A 21,882-nucleotide genomic window follows, 5' to 3' on the forward strand; every position below is an offset into this window, starting at 1 on the left:
TTTGTCACTATCATTGTCACTGTCACTATCATTGTCACTGTATCATTGTCACTGTCACTATTATTGTCACTGTATCATTGTCACTGTCACTATCACTCTCATTGTCACTATCATTGTCACTGTATCATTGTCACTGTCACTATCATTGTCACTATCACTGTCACTGTATCATTGTCACTATCATTGTCACTGTATCATTGTCACTGTCACTATCATTGTCACTATCACTGTCACTGTATCACTGTCACTATCATTGTCACTGTATCATTGTCACTGTCATTGTCATTGTCACTGTATCATTGTCACTGTATCATTGTCACTATCATTGTCACTGTATCCTTGTCACTGTCACTATCATTGTCACTGTCACTATCATTGTCACTGTGTCATTGTCACTGTCACTATCATTGTCACTGTATCATTGTCACTGTCACTATCATTGTCACTGTATCATTGTCACTGTATCATTGTCACTATCATTGTCACTGTCACTGTCACTATTATTGTCACTGTATCATTGTCACTATCATTGTCACTGTCACTGTCACTATTATTGTCACTGTATCATTGTCACTGTATCATTGTCACTATCATTGTCACTCACTGTCACTGTCACTATTATTGTCACTGTATCATTGTCACTGTATCATTGTCACTATCATTGTCACTCACTGTCACTGTCACTATTATTGTCACTGTATCATTGTCACTATCATTATCATTGTCACTGTCACTGTCACTATCATTGTCACTGTCATTATCTGCTGTTTTTTTTCTGGAAATAAACAATTTGTATTTTAGTTTTAAGGTTAATAATGCTCATATCTTGGCCTGGTCCAGCTTCATCTTCCTCGGATCAAACATGATGACCCATACACTTAAAAATGGTGAAAATAAAATATTAAAAACGTACAAAAACATCGCTTTGCAATACTGTGTATTTTTTTAGGTGTTTTCGTATGTATTTTTTATTTTCATTTTTAATATATAATACATGACCACAACACAAGACACAGATGTTTTTGATATACCTGTTGTCCATATCACACTGTATAAAAACTCTATGCACATAAAGGGCCCCAAAATATGGAATTCATTACCAGAAGCTACTAAAGTAACCCAGTCTGAAAATCAATTTAAGACTCTTTTTCAAAAGCCACTTAATCACCCTAGACTAAATGCTAAATACTCAGTATATATTTACTCACCTATATATTTCCACATCATAACTGAAACAATCACATTGAACCTTTTACCCAGGAATATTGTTGACAGGAATATAATCGAATCATTGTTTTCACAAAAACATTTTAGAATATAAATTATATATCTTTGTATTATACAAATTTGAAGACGATGATTCATTTGATGGACTGATAATTAATATTCTACTGTACAACTATGATATAATTACTGTCCTACTGTACAACTATGATATACTACTCCTTAGTGTTAAGTAGGATGTAAGTCAACAATGTTAAGTTGGCCCATAATGCCTAGACATAATAGAGGCTCTCTTTGTATTGCAAACCACTATTGTATATATACAATCTCAATGTATATATATATATATATATATATATATATATATATATATATATATATATATATATATATATATATATATATATATATATATATATATATATATATATATATATATATATATATATATATATATATATATATATATATATATATAAGGTATTAGGTATGTAGTGTTTTTGAGGAAAGTGCTTTTCTAAGTAAATAATTAGGTAAGTTTATTTAGACACAGGTAGACATAAGTACAATTATCATACATAGTGTATATTAACTAGGATAACCCCCCCCCCCCCTAAAAAAAAAAGTCGAAGTGACTTATTTCCACTGGGGTCCTTTTAATGAAATCTCCTAACTCAAGCAACTAAGGCTTCCCTCCCCTTCTAACCAAACCAAATTATCTCTAAGTGCCCCCGGTGCTTTATGACCCATACAGGTTTAGAGATTACCCCATTAATACGTACATAATAGTATATAATAGTAAATAATAATTAGGTTTGTAGTGTTGTTGTTGTGACGTCAGCAGCAGTCGACGTGTTTACACTCAGCTGGAGGCAGTCAACACTACTACATTACTCTCTAAGTAACTTTATTTTTTATTTATCACTTCTCCTCTCAGGGGAGGCTCCCTTGTGCTGGTGAGGGGCTCTTGATCCAGAGAATTGGATCTTGTCCTTTCAAGGAATCTCAATGGAAATAAGTCACTTTGACATTTTTTTTTCTTTATCCTACGTAATTTATACAATGTATGATAATTGTACTTATATGTACCTGTGCCTAAATAAACTTACTTCACTCACTCCTTTCCTTGAGTTGAACCTGAATGTCTCTCGTTCTCCTAGGCATTGTCGCTCTCCCCTGCTAGTTTAGCGCTCCCCCGTGAGTGCAATAATATTTGCCACTCCAACATAAATGGAATTCTTTTTGCAGTGCTTTTATATTACACATTATCAGTCACTACCTGACTCTCACCTCACTCTTATACCTATATATACTATCATTCTTGACTGTGTGTTAAATATAATCAAGGTTCCAGGACGGAAATGTTTTCTGTTAAATATGCTGTTTGCTCAGGTCTTTTTTAACTAGTTATCAGCATCAGTTAACAAGATTTATGTATAACAAAGGATATTGCAATTAAGTCAAGCATTGACTATTTTCTATGTGGGTCCTTTGTTTATATAGTTTTATCCTTATAAATTGACGATTAAAACACTTGTGCAACATTTGGGTATCTTTATTAGAAAAATGTTTTTCCAGCCAGTGGCTTTCGTAGTCCAGTGCAGAAAAGAATGGTGGAAGACCAGGAGGAGTTTGAGGTAATCAGTCCCTCAGCCTGGAGTCAATAAATGCATCGACTCCAGGCTGTGTGACTGATTACCTCAAACTACTCTTCTTCCACCTTTCTTCTCTGTACTTGACTGAGGAAGCCACTAACTGGCATAATAAAAATGCCCCAGTTGAAATAAGTCTTCATTTTTTTTTCCAGTGTAATCTACACATATGCTGCTGTGTATGATAATTTGTATAACTGTGTTTAAGTGTACCTATACCCGAATAAACTTGGTAATGTTGCATGTGTCTTACTTATAGATTTGTCAGTTTTCTAAACTATATATCTTTACAAAAGCATCAATATATGCCATCCTAGTCTCTGCCCTTAGATATTCAAAAGTCAGTCAAAATGAACATATCAAATAAAAAAATTAGTATAAATATTTTAACATTGCAAGAATTCTCCCTTTCCTTGCATTGAACCTGATTTCCTTCATTGCCTTCTGTTGCTGTATGTTCCGTACAGTGTAGCACCCCAGTCATAAATATAATAAAAAATTCACAGCAACTGAGCATTGATTATAAGCAGGGGATAATAATAGAAAAGCCAACTCAACATAGTTGAATACAGTGGACCCTCAGTTTTCGTGTTTAATCTGTTCCAGAGCAATCGGCGAAAATGGAAATTGGCAAAAACCGAAACCATTTTCCCCATAAGAAATGATGTAAATTCAATTAATCCATTCCAGACACTCAGAAGTATTAAGAAATTTTTTTTTTACCTTAAAGATAGATAGATTTACATGCACAAAAGCATGAACATTCAACATGACACTTGTCTTTATTGATGGCTGTTGTTGCTGGATGAAAGACAAGGAGGAGGGGAGAGGGAAGAGGTTATTCTTTAGAAGGGGAATCCTCCTCCATAGGGACACTAAGTATCAAGTCCTTATCTGGGGTCGCTTCCCTCCTTTGTTTTTTAATGCCACTAGGACCAGCTTGAGAGTCACTGGACCCCTGTCACACAAAATATCTGTCCAGAGAGGTCTGTTTCTGGCATCTCTATAAGATTTGCCTAAAATGGGACATGGCATTGCCATTGTAAAAGTCCCCAGCATGGATTGCAACAACTTTCTCAGGGTGATGTTCCTCCACAAATGAATGCACTTTAGTCCACATTGCACAAATCTCCTTAATCTTTGAAGGAGGCACCTTCTTTCATCTTTCTTCCTCTGCCTCTGAAGCAATTTCCTGAGTTGTAGTCTGTTGCTGTTGCGGATGAAGTTCTTTCAGCTCATCAGTGGTTAGCTCTTCATTGTGGTCCTCCACCAACTCTTCCACATCCTCGCCACTCGCATCCAATCCCATGGAATTCCCCAATGCCACAATTGATTGCACAACAGGGGTAGGGCCGACAGGGTCAGCCTCAAACTCTTCAAAATCCTTCTTGTGGACACAATCTGGCCACAGTTTTTCCAAAGCAGAGTTCATCATCCTGGAAGTCACTCCCTGCTAAGCCTTATCTATAAGGCTTATGCAGTGGAAGATATTGAAGTGATTCTTCCAGAATTCTCTTAGGGTCAATTCAGAGTCCAAGGTTATGTCAAAGCACCTTTGAAACATTGCTTTGGTGCACAGTTTTTTGAAGTTTGCAGTGATCTGCTGGTCCAGTGATTCAGCCCAGCAATGATCTGCTGGGCTGAATGAGAGGAGTTGTGTTAGGGGGCAAGAACTTCACCATTACAAAACTGAATTCCTTAGACAATTGGTCTTCCAAGTCTGGAGGATGAGCAGGAGTATTGTCCATTAACAGGAGGCACTTGAGTGGCAATTTATTATCCAGGAGGTATTCACACTTGCGCCAAACACTTCATTGAACCATTCCAGGAAAATTTCCCTAGTGACCCATGCCATGCTGTTAGCCTTCCACATCATACACAATTTACTCTTGACAACACTGTTTTTCTTGAACATTGGGATTTTCAGAGTGATACATGAGTAAAGGCTTCACTTTGAAATTCCCACTAGCATTACCACACAACAAGAGAGTTAGCCTGTCTTTCGTAGGCTTATGTCCTGGGAGTGCCTTTTTCTCCTGTGTGATGTAGGTCCTCTTTGGCATTTTCTTCCAGAACAATTGAACACTTGTTGGGGTTGGAATTTTTCAGCCTCTACATAACCTTTGAATTCCTACACAAATTTTTCAGCCACTTATTTATCAAAACTGGCACCTTCACCATGCCTTACAACACTGTGTATGCCACTTCGCTTCTTGAATTTTTCGAATCAGCCTTTGCTGGCCTTAAATTCACCAACATTAGCACTCATTTCAGGCAGTTTCTTTATGAGATCGCCATGCAGCTGCCATGCCTTTTCACAAATTATCGACTGCACAACACTATCTCCTGCTAACTCTCTCTCTCTCTGATCCACACCAACAACAATTTCTCCACTTCTTCAATTGTTTGGGATCTCTGTTTATTTATCACATTCACCCCTTCCACAACATCAGCTTCCATGATTTCTTTTCTCTTTACCACATTGGAGCTGATCATTGATGGTGCCTTCCCATACATCCTGCCGAGTTCAGCAGTGCGTATGCCACTATCATATTTTTGTATGATTTCTTTTTACATTTATACAGTGTTCTGCACTTTCTTTACCAAAGGACTGGCACTAGGAGCTTTCTTTGGGGCCATGGTGGCTCATTTAGCAGTCACACACAATAAACAAGTGCCAAAAACAATGGATTATTACAAAATGTTTCACATGACCTGGCAGGATATGTTCACTCACTGAGAAACAGCGTGACACTGCCTGAGAACACGTGTGGGAGAATGCGTGCTGAGCACTGGATAGGTTCCGTACGATCAACGAAAATGGAGCCAAAATATCGACGAAAAAAGTCAACGAAAATGGAAATCGGCTATAATGGAGATCAACAAAAAGGAAAGGTCCATGGTAGTTATAGCAGCACTTCTGGTCAGAGTAGCCTGGGAATCAGTTATCAGGTGAATATAGATAGGTAGATAATATCAGGGAAATCACAAATAACACAAAGCACAAACTGCAATGAACATTCCTTCAAGGTGGCTTCCTTGATGTTGGTGAAGGACTATTTTTTCTTTCTACACATTGACTATTCCAAAAGCAGCATATACGTACAGTATTTAAAGTGAGAAATATTATTTCTGCAGCATTGTTACTTCAGTGTTCTGCCTTCTGAGGCTCCTAGGAATGTATTGACCCCTATAGAAATAAGTTGTAGTGTTTGACTGTATTGGTTTATAATGCATTAAATCTATGTAATGTTCTATTTTATGGACTCTTAACATGTATGTGCCCTCAAGACCTTTGTTTGAAAAAATTGTATCTTATGTATTTTTGTATCTTTATCTCTTAAATAAGCAGTAAACATACAAGGTGTAAATGACACAAGAATTTGCAGTCACTGCCTATTTATTTCATGTTTCTTTGATTTTGATAGAGTGAAAACCAGTATTAATATCTCATACTTTCTGTTTTATCCTCTGGAGTGGCCAGTTGAATAAGTAATCAGCTACCTACCTATTCCAGGTTCAAATATGTCATGTTATGTTTCCAGTAATGCTCTGCATTTTATGTGATTATTTAAGACTCATACCTTCATCCTACATGAAAATATGGATCAAATATATTTGCTGTAGTATACTAAGTATACTATAGCAAATATCCCAACAGGGCTCTGAAATTGCATACAACACTTAAAGTATTTGTAGTAACAGGAGCAGAGCTATGTTTGTGGTATACCATCATCATTAATGTATTCATTTTTTTTAAATTTCCAGTAGTTGTAGCACTGACTACTTTCTCTTCATATTTGCTCCATTCTTCCACCACACTTTTTATAAAGAAAACTTTCCCAGTATTCCTGCAGCTCCCATATTTTCTTAATTTACATCCGTGGCTTCTTGTTATGTCTGTTGAAGGTACATTACTAAAACATCTTTACTTAATCTTGTACATTGTTCATAGACTAGTATGTTATATCTTTTTTTGTACCTGTTAACCAGTGTAGGCATCTTTAGTGTTTACAGCCATTTATCATAATCCATATTTTTTTTATATTGGTGTACATAGCACAATATCAAGGCTTCTCCATAACAAGTGTTAATGTTGCAAATAACATATACAAGTACAGCACTGATTTTCCAGCACTAGATGGTCTGGCACCTCTTTTAGCCTGAGCAAAATTACTAGGGCACCCACAAATAGCATTGTGTAGTGCATGCTGACTTATATTGTTTACACTCCAGTTATTGGTGGTGATCCCTTCATTTTGTGCATATTTTGCTAACATTTAAGCCAAGCTATAGCTATATTAACTTGTCAATAGTCATAGATATTGATAAGTTAATTGAGTTGTCAGGTGAATTAATCCAAGGGCTAGAACAACATCACAGGACAAGAGCTGATCAATTTTTATTAATGCATGAAAAATTACACTGGGTAAAAAACAATCAAAGCACATGACACAACTTTTCCTGAATGAAATGTTTAAAAAAGTTAGCCAAGAAGAATGTGTCATGACAGTAGGCCTACATCTGAAAATTATATGGCTTCACTTTCAAGTAGCCCACTTGTGCCCCTCCTCTGTAGCATCACAAATCCATGATGAAAGTCAACCTTGAAACAGGTATTAATCCTAACAACCTTCAACTTGACCTTTGTAATAAGCACTCTAGTTCCAGTAAAACACTAGAAATTTACCACTTTAAGAGCAGTTTTTGCACACTACATGTGCAACATTCTTTGTAAGTACGTACACTATTTAATAAACCTCTCATTTATGCTAATGCTTAGTTTAAGTTTCTAATAGTTCATGGTGCTTTAGAGACACAGGTGTGTAATTATTGAGTTAGAGGTGCATTGCTGAATTATTATTTGATCTCTATTGGTCCAGCAAAGCTTAGGAACTAAGGGTGCAGGAATTTTATTTATATTTTATGTATATAAATATTTTTTCTTTTGTGTGTGTGTGTGTGTGTGTGTGTGCGCATGTGCACGAGAGATATAGATAGATATACATAGATATAAAATTGCTTTAGAATTTTAGTAATACATCTTGTATTTTTCAGATTGTATAATGAATTGTGATATTAAAAGTGTGACATTACAAAATTGAGATATTGAGGGAGTTGACAAGCTACCAAAATGGGGGCCGGTAGCAGCAGTATTAGTGACCTGGCCTCCAACCAGTATCTTAAGAGATTCGTCAGCACAGAAGTCATTACTGCTAATGATCCCTTTTGGAATCAACTCCTCTCATTCACATTTTCTATACCAGATACAAGGTAAGAATTTTGTTTATTAATATGTTAGGGATTCATTATATTAGGCTACTTAGAGAATTTCATTGCCGAATATTAATTTTCTAAACTGGAAAGATGAGGATGGGTTTTTTAACACACTAGCCATCTACTGAGGTAGGATGACCCAAAAAAAAAAAAATCACTATCACTCACTCCATTACTGTCTTGCCAGAAGTGTGTCAATACTACAGTTCAGATGCCCCTCCAAACTGCAGTATCCCCACCCCTCCCTTCAGAGTGCAAGCACTGTACTTCCCACCTCCAGGTCTCAAGTCCAACTAACCAGTTTCCCAGAATCCCTTCAAAAATGTTACCTTGCTCACACTCCAACAGCACATTATCATAAAAACCTCTTGCATTCACATCAAGCCCCTCGCATACAAAACCTCATCCCCTCCCTTCAACCTTACCTAGGATGACCCCCTGCCCTGCCTTACTTCCACTAAATGTCCAGGCTGCCTCAACAACCTCTCCTCAGCCCTCTGGATAATACTTTTAGTAACCCTGCACCTTCCTCTAATCTCCAAACTACAAATTCTCTACATAATATTCACTCTACACATTATCCTCAAACACTACATCTCCACTGCCTCCAGCCTCCTCCTTGCTGTAACATTCATAACCTATGCTTTACACCGATATAAGAATGTTAGTATCACTATACTCTGATACATTCCTCTTTTTGCCTCCATGATTGACATTCTTTTGTTTGCACAGGTGCCTCAATGCACCATTCACATTTTTCTCATGTCAGTTCTATGGTTCTCCTTGCCTTTAATAGACCCTTCTGCTGACAAGTTCACTCCCAAATATCTGAACACATTCATCTTCTTCATACATCCTCCTTCCAGTCTGATATCCAATGGATTTGCTAATTTTTTTATAAGTTTATGAGAAAGAAACTTGACAAGCACCTTAAATACATTTAAATGTAAATTCTTCAAACTTTTCACATTTGGAATACAGTAGAGATAATCTTGTTTATACATTAGTCCCCCCCATATCCACAGGTGATACATTCACGACCTATTGTGGATGCCCGAAACCACGGACAGTAGTGAACCTTTTATATAATTTTTTCGTTTGCATACATACCTACGATAAAGATGAACTAATAAATTATTCACAATAAGTCAGGAATTAGGAAGCATTTCATGGCTTCTATGAAGCTTTGAAGAACTGTCAGCATCACTACTTTTGTGTTTTGGGTCATTATTAAGCAAAATTAAAGGTTATTTTCAGGCTACAGTAAACCGTGGCTAACTGAAACCACAGAAACTGAATCTGTGGATATGGGGGGTTCTACTGTACATGTATTTTAATTAGAATGCTTAATTTTATCATCGCCCACATTAAGAATGTATTTTTAGTTATTTGAACTTCTAAATTCAGTACATGTAATGTATGACGAGTTGTAATCAGTCTCTCTCATGTCTGACTAGATTGCATAGTTATCCAGTTAGTGTGACAGCCTCATCTGTTTTTATTCCATCACTTACTCTGTATTACCTTTGTTTTTTCTTGTTTTTTTTTTTTTTCAAGAAAAAATTATATGTCCTTGTTTATTGATGGTAAATTACAGTGCAGACCATCGTCTTTTGGAGGAATCTGTGACGTCGCTTTACATGGAACTTCTGCAAAACCATGCAACCAGTGGTAATGTTGCAGCCCTCATACGTGTGTTCCTTTCCAGAGCAACTGAGCTCAAAGCATCAGCACAGTGTGACAAGTAAGTGATGAGCTAAAGGAAAGCCACTGGTAGTGCTTGTGTATATGTCTGACAAAACAGTTTTATGGTAATTATGTACTGCATTTACTGTGCTGTATACTGTATATAGTTTTTAATAGTAATACTCCAGCAATACTCTATCATGATTATTCCCATGACATCTAGTTCTTTCTCTACAGCAGTGTGTTCACATGGCAAGCATACAATGCACTCTTTATTGTTCGTTGTGTATGTAAGTTACTTGTGCAACATTTGTCAGAAGAGGAAGTAATTGAAGTTCTGCAGACACCTCCACCATCCACAGAAGGTGAGACATACAAGAAAAACTAGAGTAAGCAATCGTATCAGCTAACAGATTGTTACGTAATTATCTATTTCTTGTCTGTTTGTAGTTACAGTTACAGAGTTATACTCATGGTATCCCAGCTTCAATAATTTATTTATATGCAAGTTTTCTTAAATTTCCAATGGTTGTAGCACTTGTTACATCATCATTTAATTCAATCCATTGATCTATTACTGTGAAGAAAAGGTTCTAGTATCCTTTCATTTCCACTTCTTCCTCAGTTTACAACTATGGCCTCTTGTTATCTCTTCTGCAGGTACTAAAATATTCTCTCTGTCTAATCTCTCATGTCCTTTTACGATCTTACATCAGTCTAATTTGATGGGAAATGGCCAATGAAGTTAAAAAAAGAAAAATATGGTTACGTCTCCTCTCTCCCTCCTATCAGCCAGCAGGGGCATCTTAGTATTATCAGCCTTTTAACGTAACTTTTTTTTTTAAAACTCTGATAGTCATTTTGTGGCTCTTGTTTTTTTTTTTTTAACTTATCCCTTTTTTTGTGTGCGCGCATGCCCGTGTGCATGCACCACTGCATATTCCAACTGTGACCTAATAAATGTTGTAAATAGGTTGTTTTTTTTTTTTTAGCATTTCTCCATCTATATATTTAAAAGCTATTTTATATTTTTCCAAAGTAGTATAAAAGTTTCTCAGTTTTTTATGATCTTTCAGTGACAGTTTTATTGTTACTAGAGCTCTCTTTCTCTGATACTTTCAATATTTTATCACAGTATATATTCTTCATGTACCTTGATTTTACTCTCACTTCCATTACATGGCATTTATTAATATTAGATTCCATAATCACACTGTTTGTTCAGTTTACCCAAGTCATTCTGTAGAGATTTGCCATCAATTTTGTTGTACCTAATATTTTTGTATCATCTGCAAACATATTCATATAATTTGAGTTCAGGAACTTTTTGATAGAACTTCATGTTTATTGCTTCTGGTAAATCAGTTACAGTACACAATATAAATTAAAAATATTATTGGGGCAAGTACATATCCTTGTGCCACACTACAAGAGGACCTCACTTATACAGCAGGTTAGGTTCCAAGTTACCGCTGAAAAGTGAAAATCACCGTAAAGTGAATCATAGCCTTTTTATTACTTTCAAATGCATGTAAAAGCCTGATAACAAACATATTTACACTATCATCTATTAAGTGAGCAATAGAGCTGGGCCTAAAAATGTTTTTTTTATTATTATTATCACACTGGCCGATTCCCACCAAGGCAGGGTGGCCCGAAAAAGAAAAACTTTCACCATCATTCACTCCATCACTGTCTTGCCAGAAGGGTGCTTTACACTACAGTTTTTAAACTGCAACATTAACACCCCTTCTTCAGAGTGCAGACACTGTACTTCCCATCTCCAGGACTCGAGTCCGGCCCGCCGGTTTCCCTGAATCCCTTCATAAATGTTACTTTGCTCACACTCCAACAGCACGTCAAGTATTAAAAACCATTTGTCTCCATTCACTCCTATCAAACACGCTCACACATGCCTGCTGGAAGTCCAAGCCCCTCGCACACAAAACCTCCTTTACCCCCTCCTTCCAACCTTTCCTAGGCCGACCCCTACCCCGCCTGCCTTCCACTACAGACTGATACACTCTTGAAGTCACTCTGTTTCGCTCCATTCTCTCTACATGTCCGAACCACCTCAACAACCCTTCCTCAGCCCTCTGGACAACAGTTTTGGTAATCCCGCACCTCCTCCTAACTTCCAAACTACGAATTCTCTGCATTATATTCACACCACACATTGCCCTCAGACATGACATCTCCACTGCCTCCAAACTTCTCCTCGCTGCAACATTCATCACCCATGCTTCACACCCATATAAGAGCGTTGGTAAAACTATACTCTCATACATTCCCCTCTTTGCCTCCAGGGACAAAGTTCTTTGTCTCAACTCTCTCCAGGTAAATTCCAGGCAAACTCCACAGACTCCTAAGTGCACCACTCACCCTTTTCCCCTCATCAATTCTATGATTCACCTCATCTTTCATAGACCCATCCGCTGACACGTCCACTCCCAAATATCTGAATACATTCACCTCCTCCATACTCTCTCCCTCCAATCTGATATCCAATCTTTCATCACCTAATCTTTTTGTTATCCTCATAACCTTACTCTTTCCTGTATTCACTTTTAATTTTCTTCTTTTGCACACCCTACCAAATTCATCCACCAATCTCTGCAACTTCTCTTCAGAATCTCCCAAGAGCATGGTGTCATCAGCAAAGAGCAACTGTGACAACTCCCACTTTATGTGTGATTCTTTATCTTTTAACTCAATGCCTCTTGCCAAGACCCTCGCATTTACTTCTCTTACAACCCCATCTATAAATATATTAAACAACCACGGTGACATCACACATCCTTGTCTAAGGCCTACTTTTACTGGGAAATAATTTCCCTCTTTCCTACATACTCTAACTTGAGCCTCACTATCCTCGTAAAAACTCTTCACTGCTTTCAGTAACCTACCTCCTACACCATACACCTGCAACATCTGCCACATTGCCCCCTATCCACCCTGTCATACGCCTTTTCCAAATCCATAAATGCCACAAAGACCTCTTTAGCCTTATCTAAATACTGTTCACTTATATGTTTCACTGTAAACACCTGGTCCACACACCCCCTACCTTTCCTAAAGCCTCCTTGTTCATCTGCTATCCTATTCTCCGTCTTACTCTTAATTCTTTCAATAATAACTCTGCCATACACTTTACCAGGTATACTCAACAGACTTATTTCCCTATAATTTTTGCACTCTCTTTTGTCCCCTTTGCCTTTATAGAAAGGAAATATGCATGCTCTCTGCCAATCCCTAGGTACCTTACCCTCTTCCATTTTTTTTTTTTTTCAACAAGTCGGCCGTCTCCCACCGAGGCAGGGTGACCCAAAAAAGAAAGAAAATCCCCAAAAAGAAAATACTTTCATCATCATTCAACACTTTCACCACACTCGCACATTATCACTGTTTTTGCAGAGGTGCTCAGAATACAACAGTCTAGAAGCATACACATATAAAGATACACAACATATCCCTCCAAACTGCCAATATCCCAAACCCCTCCTTTAAAGTGCAGGCATTGTACTTCCCATTTCCAGGACTCAAGTCCGACTATATGAAAATAACCGGTTTCCCTGAATCCCTTCACTAAATATTACCCTGCTCACACTCCAACAGATCGTCAGGTCCCAAGTACCATTCGTCTCCATTCACTCCTAACACGCTCACGCACGCTTGCTGGAAGTCCAAGCCCCTTGCCCACAAAACCTCCTTTACCCCCTCTCTCCAACCCTTTCGAGGACGACCCCTACCCCGCCTTCCTTCCCCTATAGATTTATATGCTTTCCATGTCATTCTACTTTGATCCATTCTCTCTAAATGACCAAACCACCTCAACAACCCCTCTTCTGCCCTCTGACTAATACTTTTATTAACTCCACACCTTCTCCTAATTTCCACACTCCGAATTTTCTGCATAATATTTACACCACACATTGCCCTTAAACAGGACATCTCCACTGCCTCCAACCGTCTCCTCGCTGCTGCATTTACCACCCAAGCTTCACACCCATATAAGAGTGTTGGTACTACTATACTTTCATACATTCCCTTCTTTGCCTCCATAGATAACGTTTTTTGACTCCACATATACCTCAACGCACCACCTCTTCCATACATTTATTAAATAATTGCACCAACCACTCCAAAACTATATCCCCACCTGCTTTTAACATTTTTATCTTTATCCCATCAATCCCGGCTGCCTTACCCCCTTTCATTTTACCTACTGCCTCACGAACTTTCCCCACACTCTCAACTGGCTCTTCCTCACTTCTACAAGATGTTATTCCTCCTTGCCCTATACACGAAATCACAGCTTCCCTATCTTCATCAACATTTAACAATTCCTCAAAATATTCCCTCCATCTTCCCAATACCTCTAACTCTCCATTTAATAACTCTCCTCTCCTATTTTTAACTGACAAATCCATTTGTTCTCTAGGCTTCCTTAACTTGTTAATCTCACTCCAAAACTTTTTCTTATTTTCAACAAAATTTGTTGATAACATCTCACCCACTCTCTCATTTGCTCTTTTTACATTGCTTCACCACTCTCTTAATCTCTCTCTTTTTCTCCATATACTCTTCCCTCCTTGCATCACTTCTACTTTGTAAAAACTTCTCATATGACTTTTTCTCCCTTACTACTCTCTTTACATCATCATTCCACCAATCGCTCCTCTTCCCTCCCGCACCCACTTTCCTGTAACCACAAACTTCTGCTAAACACTCTAACACTACATTTTTAAACCTACCCCATACCTCTTCGACCCCATTGCCTATGCTCTCATTAGCCCATCTATCCTCCAATAGCTGTTTATATCTTACCCTAACTGCCTCCTCTTTTAGTTTATAAACCTTCACCTCTCTCTTCCCTGATGCTTCTATTCTCCTTGTATCCCATCTACCTTTTACTCTCAGTGTAGCTACAACTAGAAAGTGATCTGATATATCTGTGGCCCCTCTATAAACATGTACATCCTGAAGTCTACTCAACAGTCTTTTATCTACCAATACATAATCCAACAAACTACTGTCATTTCACCCTACATCATATCTTGTATACTTATTTATCCTCTTTTTCTTAAAATGTGTATTACCTATAACTAAACCCCTTTCTATACAAAGTTCAATCAAAGGGCTCCCATTGTCATTTACACCTGGCACCCCAAACTTACCTACCACACCCTCTCTAAAAGTTTCTCCTACTTTAGCATTCAGGTCCCCTACCACAATTACTCTCTCACTTGGTTCAAAGGCTCCTATACATTCACTTAACATCTCCCAAAATCTCTCTCTCTCCTCTGCATTCCTCTCTTCTCCAGGTGCATACACGCTTATTATGACCCACTTCTCGCATCCAACCTTTACTTTAATCCACATAATTCTTGAATTTACACATTCATATTCTCTTTTCTCCTTCCATAACTGATCATTCAACATTACTGCTACCCCTTCCTTTGCTCTAACTCTCTCAGATACTCCAGATTTAATCCCATTTATTTCCCCCCACCGAAACTCCCCTACCCCCTTCAGCTTTGTTTCGCTTAGGGCCAGGACATCCAACTTCTTTTCATTCATAACATCAGCAATCATCTGTTTCTTGTCATCCGCACTACATCCACGCACATTCAGGCATCCCAGTTTTATAAAGTTTTTCTTCTTCTCTTTTTTAGTAAATGTCTACAGGAGAAGGGGTTACTAGCTCATTGCTCCCGGCATTTTAGTCGCCTCATACGACACGCATGGCTTACGGAGGAAAGATTCTTTTCCACTTCCCCATGGACAATAGAAGAAATAAAGAAGAACAAGAGCTATTTAGAAAAAGGAGAAAAACCTAGATGTATGCATATATATATATGCATGTGCGTGTCTGTGAAGTGTGACCAAAGTGTAAGTAGGAGTAGCAAGGTTATCCCTGTTATCTAGCGTATTTATGAGAGAAAAGAAACCAGCAATCCTACCATCATACAAAACAATTACAGGTTTCTGTTTCACAGTCATCTGGCAGGACGGTAGTACTTCCCTGGGTGGTTGCTGTCTACCAACCTACTACCTAAAAATGTATATATACCTTATTGTGAGTGGTGAGTATATTTATTATGAAGAATGGGTATAATTGAAAACTGCTGTATTACTGAAATGCTGTAAAACGGTTCCTTCTTCTACTTGTGAGCAAGAGAGGTTGATTAAAAGGATGTGTAAATATAGTGAGAGTGGACAGAGATGTTTGGAATGTCTAAGGTAAAGGTTGTTAGGAGAATTTGGAAGACTTGAACATCCAGCAGGCATATGTTAGTTTGCTAGACTGAAGTAAATTAAGACAAATGGTCTGAGATTTGACATGCTGTTGGAGTGACCATTAAAATAGGAAAAGATTCAAGGAAACTGAACTTTGGAGGTAGGAAGTACAGTGACTGTACTTTGAAAGTCTTATCAAGGCATTTCTGTTCGGTTGGTCAACATTGGACCATGATGGCTGTGCTGCTAGAGAGGCTGTTAGGAAGAAAGTGATAGTGAATGTGTTTTTCTTCTGCAGGCTACCATGTCTTGGTGAAAAATAATCACTGCATTACTGTACAGTATTTATATAGCTTGCATAGTACAATTGCTTTTAATCTATTATCTATTTTCCACAACAACAAAAATGCATTTACAGTACTTGCTCCAGAACTCAGTACAGTAATGCCTTTTAGTTGACATCTGTTTTGTTGTGTGTATTTAAAACCTACATGGAAGACAACCTTAAATTGATTATTAATGCCTTTGCTAATTAAATCAGGTACATTACCAGAAGATAATTCAAATCTAGTGGAGGATCTGGTGACAAGCCTAGTTGAAATCATAGTGGATGTACCTTTGGTTGACCTCACATACTCCCTTCACCATGAAGCCACAACCACACTCTTAGTTCTCACATCAGCTTTGGTCTTTGCATCGGGGGAGCTGTGCTACCTAACTATTCTCAAGTATGTGTGAACATCTATGATGATCATGTTGTTAAGCATCATGAAATTTAATTTTGCAGCAGTCATACCATATTGCACATGAATAGTGGCATATGATATACTACATTAAGTTCAAAAAGTACAGTGTGTGCTATTAATATATTAGTTTGTGAAATTGGCTTCAGAAATTTAAGATTGTATGTTTGTAAAGATTAATTTAAATTTATCTCTTGTTTCTTCATATGCAATATACCTTGTGGATAGTAGAATAAATTCTCTTAGAATTATGTTTTGTATATTTCTTACAGAATGCTAATGACTGGTCGTGCTTCCATTCATGCCTGTCTGTTTGTCAAGACTTTGTTAAAGCGTTTCATGGCCCAAGACAAGCAGCCTGTTAAATCTGAAGGTGGCAGCGTTGTACTTGGATTAGCCTGTATGTTCCTGTAGTAGACTTATGTTTACATTGTTACAACAATGGTAGCTTGTTGAAATCATATTATTACTATATACATAATGGGCACTTGCATATCCATTATTAAGGGAACAGGAATATGGATAATATAAAGATCAGTTAAATACACAATCGTATTTTTTCTACTTCCATAGAATTTATCATTGTTAGTATTTTCACACCACATTAGTTACACAGTACTTCACCCAGCTAAAAAAAAAAAAAAATATGCACCAGGCATGAAACAGTTACTTACAATTGCCATCTTTTGCTCTATTTTGTAAATAATCCTTTTTCTCATCAAGATTGGATGGATATAACCTCAGATAAGATAAAACCTTTAGACACCTACTCAAACCAAAAATTCATGAGGGGGTAACAATGAGCATTTGGCCTCTCGTTAGGAAATCGAAGATAGGAAGAGAAAGTAAAACAAATTTACAGAAGAAGGAACAAAAAACTTTCTGAACTGCTTAAAAAAAAAGCAAAATATCACAAGAAGACTAAAGTTCTCGTACCTGGCAACAGAAGTACAAAAAAAGAAAAAAGAAAAGAAAAATACATCCAAAAATTAGGAAGAATAATAAATACTTTTTTTTCATATAGGCAAATTCTCTTTCAGTATTGGCCCTCTACCTGAAACAGGGAGATTCATAGAGTTATGAGAACAAAGAAGTAAGCGAAAGGAAACGTTTTGCCACACAGTGGCTTCATCAGTCCATACAAAGGATAAACTTGAAGAACAGGAGGAGAATGAGGTAATCAGTCCCTCAACCTTGAGTCGATGTGGTCAATACATCAAGATTGATGGACTGATGAAGCCACTGTGTGGCGAAATGTTTCCTCAAGAAAGATACCCAAGAGTTGCACATGTGTCTAATTTAACATGTCGGTTCTTTGAACCATTCATCTACAAGCACAGTACATGTTGAATTTGTGTATTTTCTATTGAATTTTTTATCTTACATTGCTCTTCTTCTTCAGCTGGACTATGGAATGTGCTGACCTTGGGGTTAGTTGGAAGTGGAGAAGACTCAAGTAAAAAAGGTCCAGAATCTCCTTTAGCCTCACAGAGTGTACTGCTGCTTTTGGTGCTTGCCAACCACTATACAGCTGATCGTACTACAAGAAATCCATACCGGCAGGCACTACTTCATGCACAGAACTTTCATGGTATCTCAAAATTGACAATTATTTATTGATAATTTTAGTAATACTATATGATGCTGTACATGTAACTAATCTTTGTTTAGGAATTCTTAATGTTGTATAATTAAAGAGAATGTGTTTAAAGGAATGCTGATCAACTTGATAATCTTTTCACATAAAATTCACACTATTGAGACATAGTCTATCCCCATCTCATTTCGTTTGTGTGTGCTGTTGATCTCAGGCGAAGGCTTCTCCACAGCAGCATACTGTATCTTTAAGTTTACAAAGGGCATTCTCTTGTTTTGATGATAGTGATTTAGAAGCTTTTTACATTTGTCATTCTTATGGTTTCCAGCAGTATTTTTAATATAATATCAGTTCTTTGACCTTGTAAAATAATCTCCTCTTGCATAGCAACTGTTTACTTAAAGGAATTTTTACCATTAGAGAACAGTTTTACTTTGTTCCCATTCTCCCTGCTTGGTAACCTCTTTCACCAAATGAGCTAGCCCATGCTGTTCCTGGGGTGACCAGATGAACTGTTGATTGCATAAACTTTGTAGTCGGATTTTTTTTTTTTTTAGCACTGGCCATCTCCCACCAAGGCAGGGGTGACCCCCTCCCCCCTCCAAAAAAAAAAAAAACACCATCATTCACACACATCACTTTGCAGAGGCGTGCAGATTCAACAGTTCAGATGTCACTCCAAGTAGCAAATATCCCAAACCCTTCCCATACAAGAGTATTGGTGCCAGAATGCTCTTATACATTCCCTTTTCTTCCTCCATGGATTTTTTTTTTTTGTCTGTACAGATACATCAGTGCACCACCTACCTTTGCCCCACTCATCAATTCTATAGTTCACCTTGTCTTTCGTAGACCCATCCACCACCAGGTCCACTACCAGATATCTGGACACGTTCACTTCCTCCATACTCCCTCCTTCCAGTCTGATATCCGATCTTTTATTACCTAGATTTTTTTTTTATTATGCTCATCACCTTGATCTTTCCTTTGTTGACTTTTAATTTCCTTTTACATTTTTTAACACACTGGCTGTTTTCCACCAAGGCAGGGTGATCTGAAAGAGAAACACTTTCACGATCATTCAGACTATTACTGTCTTGCCAGAGGCATGCAGATGTAACATTTCAGATGACCCTCTAAACAACAAATATCCCCAGCACTTCTTTTAAATTTTTTATTTTAACAAGCCGGCCATCTCCCACTGAGGCAGGGTGATCCAAAAAAGAAAGAAAATCCCCAAAAAGAAAATACTTTCATAATCATTCAACACTTTCACCTCACTCACACATAATTACTGTTTTTGCAGAGGTGCTCAGAATACAACAGTTCAGAAGCATATACGTATAAAGATACACAACATATCCCTCCAAACTGTCAATATCCCAAACTCCTCCTTTAAAGTGCAGGCATTGTACTGCCCATTTCCAGGACTCAAGTCCGGCTACATAGAAATAACTCCAACAGCTCATCAGGTCCCAAATACCATTCTTCTCCATTCACTCCTATCTAACACGCTCATGCATGCTTGCTGAAAGTCCAAGCCCCTCACTCACAAAACCTCCTTTACCCCCTCCCTCCAACCTTTTCGAGGATGACCCCTACCCCGCCTTCCTTCCCCTACAGATTTATACACTCTCCAAGTCATTCTACTTTGATCCATTCTCTCCAAATGACCAAACCACCTCAACAACCCCTCTTCAGCCCTCTTTCTAATACTTTCATTAACTCCACACCTTCTAATTTCCACACTCCAAATTTTCTGCATAATACAGTGGACCCCCGGTTAACAATATTTTTTCACTCAATAAGTATGTTCAGGTGCCAGTACTGACCGAATTTATTCCCATAAGGAATATTGTGAAGTAGATTAGTCCATTTCAGACCCCCAAACATACACGTACAAACGCACTGACATAAATACACTTACATAATTGGTCGCATTTGGAGGTAATCGTTATGCGGGGGTCCACTGTATTTACACCACATATTGCCCTTAGACAGGACATCTCCACTGTCTCCAAACGTCTCCTCGCTGCAGCATTTAGAACCCAAGCTTCACACCCATATAAGAGTGTTGGTACCACTATACTTTCATACACTCCCTTCTTTGCCTCCATAGATAACGTTTTTTGTCTCCACATATACTTTGATCCATTCTCTCTAAATGACCAAACCACCTCAACAATGCCTCTTCTGCCCTCTGAAAGAAGGAAATGTTTTCAGATATTTGGGAGCTGACGTGTCAGCGGATGGATTTATGAAAGATGAGGTTAATCATAAAATTGATGAAGGAAAAAATGCGAGTGGTGCAATCGCATTTTTTCCTTCATCAATTTTATGATTAACCTCATCTTTCATAAATCCATCCGCTGACACGTCAGCTCCCAAATATCTGAAAACATTTACTTCTTTCAGAGGGCAGAAGAGGGGTTGTTGAGGTGGTTTGGTCATTTAGAGAGAATGGATCAAAGTAGAATGACATGGAAAGCATATAAATCTATAGGGGAAGGAAGGCGGGGTAGGGGTCGTCCTCGAAAGGGTTGGAGAGACGGGGTAAAGGAGGTTTTGTGGGCAAGGGGCTTGGACTTCCAGCAAGCGTGCGTGAGCGTGTTAGGAGTGAATGGAGACGAATGGTACTTGGGACCTGACGATCTGTTGGAGTGTGAGCAGGGTAATATTTAGTGAAGGGATTCAGGGAAACCGGTTATTTTCATATAGTCGGACTTGAGTCCTGGAAATGAGAAGTACAATGCCTGCACTTTAAAGGAGGGGTTTGGGATATTGGCAGTTTGGAGGGATGTGTTGTGTATCTTTATATGTGTAGGCTTCTAAACTGTTGTATTCTGAGCACCTCTGCAAAAACAGTGATAATGTGCGAGTGTGGTGAAAGTGTTGAATGATGATGAAAGTATTTTCTTTTTGGGGATTTTCTTTCTTTTTTTTTGGGTCACCCTGCCTCGGTGGGAGACGGCCGACTTGTTGAAAAAAAAAAAAAATTTACTTCTTCCATACTCCTCCTCTAAAATTTGATATCCAATTTTTTTTATCTAAATCATTTGATACCCTCATCACCTTACTCTTTTCTATGTTCACTTTCAACTTTCTACCTTTACACACACTCCCAAACTCGTCCACTAACCTTTGCAATTTTTCTTTAGAATCTCCCATAACCATAGTATCATCAGCAAAAAGTAACTGTGTCAATTCCCATTTTGTATTTGATTCCCCATAATTTAATCCCACCCCTCTCCCTAACACCCTAGCATTTACTTCTTTTACAACCCCATCTATAAATATATTAAACAACCATGGTGACATTACACATCCCTGTCTAAGACCTACTTTTACCAGGAAGTAGTCTCCCTCTCTTCTACACACCCTAACCTGAGCCTCACTATCCTCACAAAAACTCTTTACAGCATTTAGTAACTTACTACCTATTCCATATACTTGCAACATCTGC

The 21,882-nt window shown here is 37.9% G+C and overlaps 1 protein-coding gene across 3 annotated transcripts in view; it reads left to right on the forward strand.

The window, feature by feature from the left end:
- The first annotated feature begins 1,997 nt into the window (after nucleotides 1-1,997).
- Nucleotides 1,998-21,882, forward strand: part of LOC128693552 (dymeclin) — a 36,741-nt gene continuing 16,856 nt past the window's right edge. For 2 of the 3 annotated variants that reach the window (XM_053783308.2, XM_053783311.2), the window contains exons 1-7: nucleotides 1,998-2,125; nucleotides 7,935-8,150; nucleotides 9,751-9,897; nucleotides 10,077-10,204; nucleotides 16,621-16,807; nucleotides 17,095-17,222; nucleotides 18,225-18,413. In XM_053783308.2, the coding sequence (XP_053639283.1) occupies nucleotides 8,011-8,150; nucleotides 9,751-9,897; nucleotides 10,077-10,204; nucleotides 16,621-16,807; nucleotides 17,095-17,222; nucleotides 18,225-18,413 (919 nt within the window). In that variant the 5' untranslated portion in view covers nucleotides 1,998-2,125; nucleotides 7,935-8,010. The remainder of the gene's footprint in view (nucleotides 2,126-7,934; nucleotides 8,151-9,750; nucleotides 9,898-10,076; nucleotides 10,205-16,620; nucleotides 16,808-17,094; nucleotides 17,223-18,224; nucleotides 18,414-21,882) is intronic. The other variant, XM_053783310.2, reaches the window with a different exon arrangement.

The sequence above is a fragment of the Cherax quadricarinatus genome, chromosome 57 (assembly GCF_038502225.1).
Source record: "Cherax quadricarinatus isolate ZL_2023a chromosome 57, ASM3850222v1, whole genome shotgun sequence".
Taxonomy (NCBI): Eukaryota; Metazoa; Arthropoda; class Malacostraca; order Decapoda; family Parastacidae; genus Cherax; species Cherax quadricarinatus.